The sequence below is a fragment of the Bubalus kerabau genome, chromosome 17, assembly GCF_029407905.1.
Source record: "Bubalus kerabau isolate K-KA32 ecotype Philippines breed swamp buffalo chromosome 17, PCC_UOA_SB_1v2, whole genome shotgun sequence".
NCBI classification, from domain to species: Eukaryota; Metazoa; Chordata; class Mammalia; order Artiodactyla; family Bovidae; genus Bubalus; species Bubalus kerabau.
In genome coordinates this window covers 38,307,954-38,323,278 of record NC_073640.1, presented here as the reverse complement: position 1 = coordinate 38,323,278, position 15,325 = coordinate 38,307,954, and the positions used below count along the sequence as shown (strand labels likewise).

The following is a 15,325-nucleotide window of genomic DNA, read 5'->3' as shown; positions in this document are numbered from 1 at the left end:
AGAAATGCTTAGAGCTCATAATGAGGAATAAGCCCCACCTGTTCCAGCAGTACAGATGACAGGCCAGGCTGCAGCTCCCGGAAGTGCCACAAGGTTCCTGTCGAAAGTTCTCTGGTACGGAGTACTGGGAGAAGGTTTTACATTTAATGGAGTCATACAGGATGTATTATGGGGATGTGCCAATGGTGAGGATGGTTAGGGAGGTAGGGAGGGAATCCCCTTCCAGCCTTCTCTACATCAGAATGTCATTTTTCTTGCCCCCTCCCCAAGCAAAACCAATCTGCTTGTAAACAGTTTGAATGTACACAATGGAAAAGTTATGCTGAAAATACATATAAACTGCTTGCTGTTCTATTAAGAGATTTTCTATTGTATTAAATTTATTTGGGGGGGGGGGCATGCCACATGGCTTGCAATATCTTAATATTCCGACCTGGGATTGAACTTGGGCTCCTTGTAGTGGAAACATGGAGTCCCAACTACTGGACCACCAGGGAATTGTCTATAATTAAAAAAACTTTTTATAAAAATAGCTAGCTAGTGGGAAGCTACTATAAAACATAAGAAGCTCAGCTCGGTGCTCTGTGATGACCTAAATGGGTGGGATGGAGGTGAGGTGGGAAGGAGGTCCAAGAGGGAGGGGATATATGTATACATATAGCTGATTCACTTCACTGTACAGCAGAAACTAACACAACACTGTAAACCAATTATACTAATTTAAAAAATTAAATTTTTTTAAAAAGCTGCCTGCCCACTGAAACAACTCAGGTAGCAGGTACTCTGCTCCCTGGTGGCAGTGGAGGTTAGCCCATGCATGGGATAGAGACCAAATGCCCTGACAGCCTCAGGCCACTAACAGTCAATCCAAGTTGTTGACTGCCTGGTTCATAGTCCCAGATGATACCAATTTTCCTGGGAGATCCCACTGCATGAACACTACCAACCAGCCAAAGACTTCACACATCTAGTCTTCTGTACTTACTTTTCACTGAAAACTGGTAAGTTCAAATTCTGCTTAAAACCCCCTGGACTTCCTTAGTGGTCCAGTGGTTAAGATTCCATGCTTCCAATGCAGGGGGACAACGGCTTTGGTCCCTGGTCAGGGAAGTGCCTCATGCCATGGGGTGTGGCCAAAAAAAGAAAAGGACCCTATAATTACCTTAAGATAATAAAAGCTATTTATGACAAACCCACAGCCAATATAATATTCAATGGTGAAAAGCTACAAGCCTTCCCATGAAAACCTGGAATAAGACAACAATGCCCACTTTCACCTCTTCTCTTCAACAGAGCATTGGAAGTCCCAGCCACAGTAACCAGACAAGAAAAATAAAAGGTATCCAAATTGGAAGGAAGAGGTAGAATTATCATTATATGCAGATGAAATAATACTATATATAGAAAACCTTAAAGACTCCACACAAAAGCTACTAGAACTGATAAATGAATTCAGCAAGGCAGCAGGATACAAGATTACACAGAGAAACTGGCTGTTAATTTCTTTACACCAACAATGAAACATCAGAAAGGATATGTACAAAAATCAATACCTCTTAAAATCATAACCCCCAAAAACAACACACTTAGGAATAAACTTCACCAAGGAAGTGAAAGACTTAAATATGATGAGAACTATATAAAACATTAATAAAGAAAATTGAAGATAATTCAAGGAAATAGATATCCCCTGCTCTTGGATTAGAAAAGGTAATGGTGTCAAAATATCCAAACTACCCAAAGCAATCTACAGTTGTAATGCAATCCCTATCAAACTACCCATGACATTTTTCATAGAACTAGGACACAGAACCCTAAAATTCATATGAACCATAAAGACCCAGGATTGCCAAAGCAGTCCTAAAGAAAAACAAAGCAGGAGGCATAACCCTCCTAGACTTGATACAGACTGTAAGCTACAGTAATCAAAACTGGCACAGAAACAGACACAAGCATCAATGGAACAGAGGAGACAGCCCAGAAATAAGCCCACACCTACAGTCGATTAATCTTTGACAAAGGAGGCAAGAATATGCCATGAGAAAAAGTGTCTACAGCAAGTGGTGCTGGGGAAGTTGCACAGATGCATGTAAATCAATGAAGTTAGAAAACACCCTCTCACCATGCGCAAAAATAAACACAAATGGCTTAAAGACTTAGAACAGAACAAGACACCATAAAACTCCTAGAAAACACAGACAAAACATTCTCTGTCTCTCGTACCAATGTTTTAAGTCAGTGTCCCAAAGCAATAGAAATAAAAACAAAACTAAATAAATGGGACCTTATCAAACTTACAAGCTTTTGCATAGGAAAGGAAAACCATATAAAATCTAAGAGACAACATATGGAATGGAAAAAATATTTGCAAATAATGCAACTGACAAGGGCTTAATCTCCTAAATATATGAAGAGTTCATACAACTCAACAATTAAAAATTAAACAATCCAACCCAAAAATGGGCAGAAGACTTAAGTCATTCCTCCAAAGAAACACAGATGGCCAATATGCACATGATATTCAACATCACTAATTATTAGAGAAATGCAAATCAAAACTACAGTGAGGTACCACTTCTTAACAGTCTGAATGGCCATCATAAAAAAAATTTGATCCAGCAATCCCACTCCTGCTCACATATCTGGGCAAAATTATAATTTAAACACATACACACACTCTGTGTTCATACCTGCACTATTCACAATTGCCAAGACATGGAAGCCACCTAGATGTCCATCAACAGATAAAGACGTGGTACATATACACAATGGAATACTACTCAGCCACAAAAAAGAATGCTAAGTGCTACTTGCAGCAACATGGATGCAACTAGAGATTATTATGTTAAGTGAAGTAAATCAGAAAAAGACAAATACCATATGATATCACTTATATGTGGAATCTCAAATATGATACAAATGAAGTTATCTATGAATCACAGACATGGAGAACAGACTGGCGGTTACCAAGAGGGAAGGACAGAGAGGGAGGCTGAGATTAGCAGATGTTGAGCTTTTATATATAGAATGGATTAAAAAAAAAAGGTCCTACTGTATGGCACAGAGAACTATATTCAATAGTCTATGATAAACCAAAATGGAAAGGAGTATTTAAAAAAAAAGAATGTATATATAACTGAATCACACTGCTGGACAGCAGTAAGTAATACAACATTATAAATCAACTATACTTCAGTAACCAAAAAACCCTGTAATGTGTGGCCAAAGCTTTCACCTAAAATGGGTCTGCCAGAGCAATCTGCCCAGAAATGGACAACAGCAAGATGGTAATTCACCAATACAGAAACTTCCTAATGCATTCCCTTCCCATCCTGCTCCCCAGGTGCTAACAGGGAGCTATGTTCTCTAGGTGTCTCTCCCCACAGTCTGGTAGTGGCACATTGGTACCCCCTTTCAAGTGAACTTCTCTAGGGCAGACGAGAGAACTACTCTAGGGCCCAGTTTCTTTCTGTTCCCCTGCATTTAGCAAAGCTTGATGCATTGATCCCGGTCCTCCGTGAGCCAATTTTTTAAAGTTACTATTAATCTTTTTACATTTGGGTTCTGCTGGGTCTTTGTTGCTATATGAATGCATTCTCTAGTTGTGGTTGAGTGGGGTTCACAGGCTTCTCATTGCAATGGCTTCTTTTTTTGTGGAGTACAGGCTCTAGGTGCATGGCCTTTAGTAGCTGTGGTGCCAGGCTTAGCTGCCATGCGGCATGTGGAATCTTCCTGGACCAGGGATCGAACTCATGTCCCCTGAATTGGCAGGCAGATTCTTATCCACTTTACCACCTGAGATCATGAGGCCAGAGCTTCCCATTGGCCCCTTTTTCTTTAAGCTCTATGGTCCACCTGCTCTACCACAGGGAATCCACTCTTTACGTGGATCATGGGGGCTGGCAGCTATATAGACTCACATCTATACTCATATACTTTTGGGGCATTAAAAACTTGTAGCAGGATGCCCTCAATATTCCATCACTTGCCAAGATCATCGCCCATCTGCTAGATAGAAGTGGTCATCCTGGAAGCACAGCTTGCTTCTGAAACAGGCCTGCGCTGTCTGAGGTTATGCACACAGACCCCTCTGGGCCCTTGGTTAGGCAGGAATCACACGAGTGAGGGTGTTCGGAGCACTTGTTAATCCGTTATGATTTATTAGCTGTACAGCAGTAGATCCTCCTCCCCAGCTTTCAACCCCATTACATAGTTTATTACAGGTCTCATGTTGGCGTCCTAAAATAATGAAAAATATCACACAGTACAGCTAAGTACAAAATGCATCAACCTAGAGTCTGATAGCTAACTGATGGCTCTCTTAAAAGCAATACACAGAAGAAAAAAGTGTTTGAAATAAGCAAGACTGAGGCTCTCTAAAAAACACATTTTAAACATGTGACAGTTCATGTGCAAGAATCACTTTGAGTTGGTTTTGCTTCACATTATTATTTTTTTGAAGATCCGAAGTTTAAATTACTGACCTAGTGAAATTTCCTGGCCCAGCTTTTAAGAGCTGCTGTGACCCACTCATAATCACCCTTCTGCTTCAACAGAGGATTTATAAAACATGAAACTCAGCTACGAACAAAGCAAAGAAAATGTAGATGGGAAATCATAACCGAAAGTTAATTGTACAAGGTTCAAATGCTGGCTCCATGGGTTGGAATCATGATGTTCCATGTGGGTGTCCATCACGAGCGGGCAGCAGTCTCGGTGCCGTTCTGCAACATGATTGTGATCCAATTCCTCGTCAACGTTTACAAACTACCGTCTGTAGTAACTTAATTTGCAAGTAATTAAAATGCTGGGTTTTCTTACACTGTACTTCTTTTCAACCTCATAATTAATGGAAAAGATTAAAATGTAAAAAAAGTTATTTACAAGCTTGACCATACCAGAAACTTTGCCAAGAAAGAGGCAAAGTCTTCAGGACAGAAACCAATCGTAGCATGCCATACTACTGGTGTGCAGCTGACTCCAAGCAAAGGGAGTCAGGGAAAAGCAAAAGCAAAAACCAGTTTAAAAGTCTAAGTCCTTCCCAAGTCTGCATTTACAATTAAAAACTCTCCTGGGAAGAAGACCATAAGAACTCTGGGAAACCCGGTGGTGGTTTCTGGAGTGGTTTACCATTGCAAGAGAGAGGGTTCAATGTCTCTGTTTCCAGCTAAGAAAACCAGGGAGGCGTGAACACTGTCCTCAGCACTTCACAGTAAACCCTCAGGGACTCAGAACATTCCATGATTTGCTAACATCAAACAGCAAGTTCTAGTTAAATCACATTTTCTAACATCATCCTTGAAGTTTTAGTTCTCAGTATGTTTGGTAAAATGATGCTTTTCCCAAAGCCAAAAGAAGAAAGAAGGGAGAAAATTAAGATGCAGGCCGTTTAAACACAGCCCAGAGCAGTCCTGGCAAGGAGCAAGGCCCCGCCATCACCGGTCCATCATGCTGAGGATCATCTCAGGCGTGAGGTCTCCGTTGGGGGCATCTGTGGCAGCTGGCTGGGCCTCCTCTTCCTCCCCCTCCGCAGGCTCTGCGTCTGGCTCTTTTTTGACTTCAACTATAATGTTCTCAATTGCACCTGTATTCTGGTCTTCGACCTGAATGATGGCTGTTGCTGGCAAAGAAGAGCACGAAGAAAACAAATGCTCCATTAAAGCCCCCAAGAATTGCAAGGGTCTTTTCAGACTTGACACTAAATGAAAGTGAGCAACACAGGAAAGCCTCAGTTTCAATATAGAGAACATCAATAAAAAAGGCTTAATAACCTATAATGTGGCCATACACAAACCCCAAATACTCTAGATAATACCAAAAAACAAAGCACTGACATTCCTCTTCATATGCCTCCCAAATCATGTATTAAAAATCTTAAGTTTTCCTTTATCTCATAAATTAGGGCTTCACAATAGTCAGTGTGACACAGGCAAAAAATGCAGACAGTACAAGACAAGGAATACTTCAGAGTGCAGGATGTAGGCAGGTCTGTTTTAGAGATGACCCACCTACAGCAAAAGAACCTGACATTTTAACAAACTTATCTGTGCCAGGTCTTAGTTGCAGCACACGAGCTTAGTTGTGGCCTGCAGGATCTAGTTCCCTTATCAGGGATAGAACCTGGGGCCCCCTGCATTGGGAGTGCAGTCTTAGCCACTGAACCTCCAGAGAAGTTCCAGAACCTGATATCTTTGCGTCTGAAGCTGTCCAACACCGAGGGTCCTACCACCAGTTGGTTCACTCAAATCTTTGTAGGTCAAGTAGTTCCCCAACCACCCCACTGTAACAAGACATTTCAACATGGGGCTCAAGGAACATACTAAAAAAAACAGATGAAACGCTGCATTTGTTGAAGAAAGAAAGAGAACTGCCAGCTTTTAGGAGATTCATGAATAGAACAGAGACCTGAGACTCCAAAGAGCCTGCAATTACAAGGGCCATGTCTAGTACAGGACTGCTCCCCAATGTCCTCTCATAAATCAGGAAGCCAGCAACAGAATCCATGGGTCTGGGTTTCTTAGGAGGGACACTGTCATCATGGAAATCCCTTTATTCCTCCATCCTTTAAGGGCTCTTATACATTACATTCATTACCATGTCAGTTTTGCCAGGTAAGACTCTGTTTTGTAAAACCCTCCCACACTGACAGTACCCATCTCAAAGAAAGCACCCTTCAACTCTGGACTTTATCTTGCTGAAACTTAACAGTCCTCTAGAGACTTTCTCAGATGTTCCCCAATAAAAAACTAAAAAATCGCTTCCTGAGAATTTGTTCCCAGCGTGACCTTAACTTGTTCTCATGGCTCAGCTCCCATCTACCCAAAGAAAAAGGACCCGTCTGGCTTCTCCACATGTTGGGAGAGGACGCCAGCCTACTGAGCTGAGACAAGCAACTTACGCTGGGTCTGTTTGGGCTGGTTGGTTCTGCCAGGGGGGCGTCCTCTCCGTTTCTTGGCAGGTGGTGGGGCTGGGGTCACTGGCTGGGGCTCTGGCTCGGGTTCAATCTCCACAGCAGGCTCCTCCTCATCCTCATTGTCATCCAAGTCTGGCTCAGCATTTTCTTCTCATGAAATCAGGAAGAAGAGGTGGTGGGGCAAGGAGATGAGTGGTGGAAGGAAAAGCAACACACAAATAATCATGTATCCTGTGAAGTCTAGTTAAATATTTATTTTCATCGTTAACAGCCCATTTAAAAATTCCATTTCACTGGAATTTTTGTTTTCAGCACTAAACAAAGTAAGCTCATATTAATGCTAAGTTAATAAGCAAATCAACTTGGATACCATTATTCATATTTTATGTGGACTGGATATTCTTTTGGCTTTAGATATCAAAATATTGAGCTTCAAATTCTTAAAGGCAACTCCAGCTTACGCCAGTTATATAAACGTCCCCGCCAAGTGGTGTTTTAAGCTGAAACTGAAACAAATGTTCCCTCTACCTACTATACACAGATAAAACAGGACACGAAGCCTGAGATGGACCCCTGAAGAGTGGTGGAAGATGTGTGTGTGTTTGTGTGTATAAAGTTCTTGAAGCACCGTGAGTCCCCATTTACTAGGAAAAGTGTTGAGGTCAAATTTTGGAATTTAATTCCCAGCTGCCCCAAACCTAGTAGGTCCTCCTAACTCCCTTACCTTCTCCCTAAAGCAATTACCACGTAAAAGGAGAGGGAACTATTGTAGAAAGAACACTGATGAAGAGCCTGATAATACAGTTTTGAGTCTCAGATCTCCTAAGTGTGTGACCTGGGATGATAACCACACTGAACCTCAGTTTCCTTGTGTAATCTCTAAAGCACTCTCAAGGATCACAAAGAGATAACGCCTGTAATTGTGCTCTGCAACTTACATTCTACCACATCATCACAGATGCTTTTTACACTAGACATCAGAGTTTATAAAAATTCTCCATTATTCCATATAGGCTTCATTAAGTAAGAGGTATTACCCTCATTTTATAGAAACGGAGAAACTAAAGTGATTTATAAGGCACAACTAACCACAGTTTAGGGGTGTTCTGCTGCCCACACCTGTAGGCAACTGAAGAGCTCTTGCTACCCCTCCCCCACTGCCATGGCACAAAAGATATCCTGCCTGCCTTCCTCCAAGAAGCACAGGTTACAAGCACATTCTCTTTTGCTCACACCAAATGTTTAAATTTAGAAATCTGTGGGTAAATGCCTGATCATCAGGACAAAAAGCCTTGTCTGGTGACTGAAATCCTAAGTGAAAATGTGGGGAACGTACTGGTACGTGGCAGCGTGTCAAGAACGACATGCTTCCCTGCTGAACTTATTCAAGTCCCCTATTGCCTAAGTTGGCCCAACGCCTAGAAAGCTAAACAAATTCAGTCAGAACTAAGCAGGGGGCAGGGGGAGAAGCACACAAAGTTAATAGGGTCAAAAGCTTACTGGATTGGAGAGATTTTGGTTAAAAGCCTTGAAAATAGTATTAGACTCTGGTGGTCAATTTCTCTCGATGACCAACAGGCAGAACTTCTGGGAGGGAACATATATGATTCTGGCCTTCACCAGTCCAAACATTCTGGGATAAAGAGACAACAGGCCCCAAACAAAGCCGTGCAACTCCTCCTCCTGTCTTCTCCAGTGCAGAAGACGAAAGGAGGAACCATAGAAACCTATTAGGAACTCTCATTAAACTGTGCAGCTGATTCTGGTAAAAGTACAATTAGGAGAGTGGAGCTGGTCTAGCTGGGAGATGAACCACAGAAGTGACCATGGCAGTGCCATGAGAAAAAAGGCATGTCTGTGGCTGGAGAAGGTTCGGCAGCCAAGAGCTACGCAAGTGTCCTGAAGCTCAAGTTTATCTGGGCATCTCTGCTGGTTCTTGAGGCCCACTGACATTACTTGGCACCTCCAACAGTCCACTCAATTTCTTTACCAAAGGGATTCCACAATGATTCTCAGTAGAGTGTGATGTGCTTTTATAAAAATTAAACAACAAAAACAAAAAATTAAACAAAGTGAAAAAAGAAAATTAAGCAAAGTGACATTTTAAAGGAGGCATTCACTTAAAACCCAAGATTTTCCACTAGAGAAGGCAGCAAAAATTAAATTACTCTTATGCTTAGATGAATATTCCCCCATAAAAAGTTCTGAATAGAAAAGTGAAGGCTTTATTAAGATAAAAAACCAAAAGGGACTTTCTTATATATTTAAATATAAAAGACCTAGTATTTTCACGAACAACTTTTATAATAAAACCAATAAAGTGATACATATATTCAGTTTTCAGAAATTTCCTTTCCTTTCCCACTATTTCTGACAAAGCAACATGGAAGACAAACTTAGAGCTTCTCAGAAATCCATCAGGCATCATCTGTACGCACCTTCCCCAAAACAGAACTCCTCTGCACCCTTTTCCACAAGTCTCAAACACTGAAGCCATGGATGGGCCTTCTCAACTAGGTGCCAGTAACCCAAGCATCCACATTATAAAACCTCACACTTTGGAATGTCTCATTCAATCAATGTCTCATCAAATGTGACTCCTACATTACCAACACTCTTGCTCTCCACCCCACTGCATGAGTTTATCGCCTCAACACATATACCTTCTGCCTGGATTTCATGACTAACACCCCAAAGAACATCAATGTTAGGAAAATTGGCAAAGTTTTAAATTATAAATGGGGAGATTAAGGTAGGAAGAGAAAGGCTGACCTTCATGGATTTGATCAACACATCTCAAGGCTAGGCTGACACAGGCAGTCAAACCAGAAGTTGGTCAGGATGCTTAAGCAACCTTCTTCATGTCCATTAGATTCACTGCTCAAATCTAGACCAGCTTCCTAAATGTAAAAGCTATGAACATAGAAAAGAAACTCTGCTGGCCTTAGAATATCACTAATCTGAGTAAACTGAGTATAAAGATATTAATTTTGCTTCAGCTTTAACTGATAATAACATATCTTATCAAGCAATGGAACACCATAAGGAAAAAAAAAAAACTTGCTCTGGGAATAAGCTAACTGCTGTTGTAAATATATACACACATCAGGAAGATTAGAGGTTTAAAGGAAGCACGAGAGAGTGGCCTATCTCTGTATTCCAGCACGTCCTTACATAAATACACTGTAAACTCTGCACCAAAACCTGCCACTTTTAACTAACTCAAGAAACAAAAGTCACTTACCACTGTCAGAGGAGTCCTCCTTTTTAGAACGCATCTTTCTCTTTCTTCCACGTTTACTCTTCTTCGTTTCTCCTCCATTTTCCCCTTCTACACCATCTGGACCAGCACAATTATCCGCATGTCTTGCCATAGTATTCTAACAAAAGGAACAAAATTCTCGTTCACATTACTAAAAAAGGTAAGATTAAAATTGGAAGTTCTCTTTTAGTTTAATTAAAAAAACAACTGGGCGGTGGTTATCCATATTAAGTCTCAATGTTCTCGTGTCTGCTAAATGTGTCCTCAACATACTCTTCCTTTTCAGGGAAAATGGTCTCCATCTGGGGTGGGTGGAGAGAGAGAAAAGGGTGGGTGGGAGAGGAGAGCTGCTCAGAAGATGGGGTTAGGTCCTCTGAGCAGGGGAGAATCAGACCAAGCTCCCTGTCCTGTGCAGACCTGACTAACATGACCCTAAGTGAAGGCAGGGGAGAAGGCAATGGCACCCCACTCCAGTACTGTTGCCTGGAAAATCCCATGGATGGAGGAGCCTGGTGGGCTGCAGTCCATGGGATTGCTAAGAGTCAGACACGACTGAGTGACTTCACTTTCACTTTCCACTTTCATGCATTGGAGAAGGAAATGGCAACCCACTCCAGTGTTCTTGCCTGGAGAATCCCATGGACAGAGAAGCCTGGTAGGCTGCAGTCCATGGGGTCGCACAGAGTCGGACATGACTGAAGCGACTTGGCAGCAGCAGCAGCAAGTGAAGACAGACCTGTTAAAAATACTGAGTTCCCCATCAGTGGAAAGGTTCACACATGGACATGTGTGATGTGGTGGGGTGGAAATGACTGACCCTTTCCAAATGATAGTTTATCTCTATAATCTCAGTGGAGAAAACTGCCCTGCTTTGCAACAGAAGATCAAGAACATGGATGGTATCAAGAACTGTAAGGGAGGAAGTCAAGTTCTGACTCTTACCCGACGTGTAAATGTTTTCCCACACTTAGAACAGACAAAGGCCGCAGGGACAAAGTTGGGGTCATGATAGCGTTTGAAGTGCATGTCAAGGAGCTGTTTCTGACGGAAGGTCTTGTCGCAGTGGCTGCAGGCATAAGGCTTCTCCCCAGTGTGGGTGCGCTTGTGCATGATCATGTGCCTCTCCTGCAAGAGAACGAGGTGAAGGAAAGTCTCAGATCCTGTCTTAGGGCTGCTATCCCCCACCACCTGCACGCGTAACTCTAAAGACCTTTCTCTTCCAAGGGTCCAGGCCCAGAACCGCTTGCTGAGAGGATAATGTAAACCTGATCGGGGTACAAAACTGCTTCCCCAAATCCTAGCAGATACACTCACTTCTGCTGCTTCTGTAGATCACTCCCAAGCATCAGGCCCCAGTACCAAATTCTTCCCTTCTCTCAAGTCCTGGACTTAATTTCATATAAGGTATATATAAAAACCCTCTGATAAAACCCAACACTGATGAGACATCAATCGTTTTCTAACTATGAAGGTTCCTACCTGTCTACAAGCGTAATCACACTGATCACACTTAAAGCGCTTCTCGTTCTTGTGTGACTTCTGGTGCTGGATGAGGGCATAGCGTTCATGAAACACAGCATCGCAGTACCGGCATTTCTTGCCCTGCTCAATGTAGGAATGCTGCTTTCGCAAGTGGACACCTAAAAGCAAAACACAAAGCCCAGGCCAACTTGTGAAAACACAAACATCTCAAAGAGTTAAGAACACATTTCTTTCTGCTTCTGAATATAGTTACTCTGGCTGCTATACGGAAAATGGAAAAAAAGGAGTAAAAACAGATATGGAGAGACCAGTTGAGACGTTAAAACTCAACAGGTGAGGGAAGGTGGTGGTTTGGAGACGGCAGTGGGTATGGAGGGAAGGGGAACTGACGAGAGACCTAAGAAGCTGAATCAACAGGACTTAGTGACTGACCAGAGTGAGGAAGAGAAAGGTGGGTATCAGGAATGACCTCCAGGTTCCTGGCTTGGAAAACTGAGCAGATGGTGGAGCCACTTACTGAGACAAGGAGTAAGTGGAACAGGGCTGAAGCCTGAGCTGTGTGTCTGCAAGGGGGCAAGGACATTTAGAGTTGAGGGGAAAGATTAAGGAGAACTTGAAAATGAAGGTAAAGAGGCAATACTTGATCATGTAAAGGTTGCGAGGACACAGGAGAATGGGATCAGGGCAAAGGGACAGGCCACAGACACGAAGAGTGACACAAGGTCTCTAGAAGCCGACGGGGAAAGAGGATGAATGCAGGTAAGTTACACATCTGGAAAGAGGAAATTTGAAGTTTCAACATGCTGCATTTTCTGTGTATCTAAAGTAAGAAAAGAGGTTACATACTGAGGCCAAGGAGGCAAAGAGAAAAGGGAAGGAAGATTAGAGGTTTAAAATGATTTACCCTACTGTCATAGGACTTCCCACATAGCAGGTGCTCAAGAATCTGTGGAATGAACGGGACACAGCTGATGAGGACAAACAGTTGGAAACTGAGGAGCCAGCTGCGTTTAGGGTCAAGAATTTACGGCTCAATCAAGGTGCTATCACTTCCAACTTTTGTTGTTGTTTAGTTGCTAAATAGTGACTTCTTTGCGACCCCATGGACTACAGCCACCAGGCACTTCTGTCCATGGTATTTCCCAGGCAAGAATACTGGAGTGGGTTGCCATTTCCTCCTCTAGGCATTGGCAGGTGGATTCTTTACCACTGAGCCACAAGGGAAGCCTCACATCAAACTTAAAGAGGGCCAATTCTGGGGAATGGAAATAGGTAAGAGAAAGGGATGGCATATTTTTTTACTCCCTATACATGTTCACTATATGAAGACTTTTTATACATAAATATATCATTTCAAATAATTCTTAGACTCAACTTCTGCTCCTCAGATAGAGATACCTAACAGTCAATGTCAAAGACTTTCTTATGTTTTTATTAAATATTTACAATAATAATTCTGTAAAGTTGGAATTATTCCTATATTATCAGTTAAAACAAAAAACAAAAAAAAACCTTATTAGAACAGTAAGTATTTGGAGGTGAATCTTGATCTGGTAGGTCTGCCTCCAAAGCCCATGCCTTCCTGTGTCCCAAGGTGATGAATCTTAATTATTGCACATTAATGTGAAATCAGACCTGCTTTAAAGAGGGAACACAAACTTGTCTGGGAATGGTTTGGGCAGATAACTATTATTTGACAGCTCCTTAACTACCTCATAAAGAGTTCACTATGTAAGGCCTAAGAGGCTATCATTACAAGCGTGGGCGGCTTGTAACAGAATGAACAGAATGATTTCTGTTTGTTTCCAAGGCAAACTATTCAATATCACAGTAATCCAAGTCTATGCCCCAACCAGTAACGCTGAAGAAGCTGAAGTTGAATGGTTCTATGAAGACCTACAAGACCTTTTAGAACTAACACCCAAAAAAGATGTCCTTTTCATTATAGGGGACTGGAATGCAAAAGTAGGAAGTCAAGCAACACCTGGAGTAACAGGCAAATTTGGCCTTGGAGTACAGAATGAAGCATGGCAAAGGCTAATAGAATTTTGCCAAGAGAACACACTGGTCATAGCAAACACCTTCTTCCAACAACACAAGAGAAGACTCTACATATGGACATCACCAGATGGTCAACACTGAAATCAGACTGATTATATTCTTTGCAGCCAAAGATGGAGAAGCTCTAAAGAGTCAGCAAAAACAAGACCGGGAGCTGACTGTGGTTCAGATCATGAGCTCCTTATTGCCACTGAAGAAAGTAGGGAAAACCACTAGTCCATTCAGGTATGACCTAAATCAAATCCCTTATGATTATAAGTGGAAGTGAGAAATAGATTTAAGGGACTAGATCTGATAGAATGCCTGATGAATTATGGACGGAGGTTTGGGACATTGTACAGGAGACAGGGATCAAGACCACCCCATGGAAAAGAAATGTAAAAAAGCAAAATGGCTGTCTGGAGAGGTCTTACAAATAGCTGTGAAAAGAAGAGAAGCGAAAAGCAAAGGAGAAAAGGAAAGATAAGCATCTGAATGCAGAGTTCCAAAGAATAGCAAGAAGAGATAAGAAAGCCTTCCTCAGCAATCAATGCAAAGAAATAGTGGAAAACAGTAGAATGGGAAAGACTAGAGATCTCTTCAAGAAAAATTAGAGATACCAAGAACATTTCATGCAAAGATGGGCTCAATAAAGGACAGAAATGGTATGGACTTAACAGAAGCAGAAGATATTAAGAAGAGGTGGCAAGAATACACAGAAGAACTGTACAAAAAAGATCTTCATGATCAAGATAATCACGATGATATATCACTCACCTAGAGCCAGACATCCTGGAATGTGAAGTCAAGTGGGCCTTAGAAACCATCACTATGAACAAAGCTAGTGGAGGTGATGGAATTCCAGTTAAGCTATTTCAAATCCTGAAAGATGATGCTGTCAAAGTGCTGCACCCAATATGCCAGCAAATTCGGAAAACTCAGCAGTGGCCACAGGACTGGAAAAGGTCAGTTTTCATTCCAATCCCAAAGAAAGGCAATGCCAAAGAATGCTCAAACTATCGCACAATTGCACTCATCTCACATGCTAGTAAAGTAATGCTCAAAATTCTCCAAGCCAGGCTTCAGCAATATGTGAACCGTGAACTTCCAGATGTTCAAGCTGATTTTAGAAAAGGCAGAGGAACCAGAGATCAAATTGCCAACATCCGCTGGATCATGGAAAAAGCAAGAGTTCCAGAAAAACATCTATTTCTGCTTTATTGACTACGCCAAAGCCTTTGACTGTGTGGATCACAATAAACTGTGGAAAATTCTGAAAGCAATGGGAATACCAGACCACCTGACCTGCCTCTTGAGAAACCTGTATGCAGGGCAGGAAACAACAGTTAGAACTGGACATGGAACAACAGACTGGTTCCAAATAGGAAAAGGAGTACGTTAAGGCTGTATATTGTCACCCTGCTTATTTAACTTATATGCAGAGTACATCATGAGGAACGCTGGGCTGGAAGAAGCACAAGCTGGAATCAAGATTGCCGGGAGAAATATCAATAACCTCAGATATGCAGATGACACCACCCTTATGGCAGAAAGTGAAGAGGAACTAAAAAGCCTCTTGATGAAAGTGAAAGAAGAGAGTGAAAAAGTTGGCTTAAAGCTCAACATTC

General features: G+C 41.9%; 1 protein-coding gene across 6 annotated transcripts in view; it reads right to left on the bottom strand.

The window, feature by feature from the left end:
• Nucleotides 1-4,138: 4,138 nt before the first annotated feature.
• The window catches only part of CTCF (CCCTC-binding factor), a 45,755-nt gene continuing 34,568 nt past the window's right edge, over nt 4,139-15,325 (bottom strand). For 3 of the 6 annotated variants that reach the window (XM_055553555.1, XM_055553553.1, XM_055553554.1), the window contains 5 exons: nt 11,655-11,815; nt 11,118-11,300; nt 10,158-10,293; nt 6,899-7,060; nt 4,139-5,698 (listed from right to left, as the gene is read on the bottom strand). In XM_055553555.1, the coding sequence (XP_055409530.1) occupies nt 5,436-5,698; nt 6,899-7,060; nt 10,158-10,293; nt 11,118-11,300; nt 11,655-11,815 (905 nt within the window). In that variant the 3' untranslated portion in view covers nt 4,139-5,435. Of the gene's footprint in view, nt 5,699-6,898; nt 7,061-7,275; nt 9,827-10,157; nt 10,294-11,117; nt 11,301-11,654; nt 11,816-15,325 lie in introns of those variants that run through there. The other 3 variants (XM_055553557.1, XM_055553556.1, XM_055553558.1) reach the window with 3 other exon arrangements.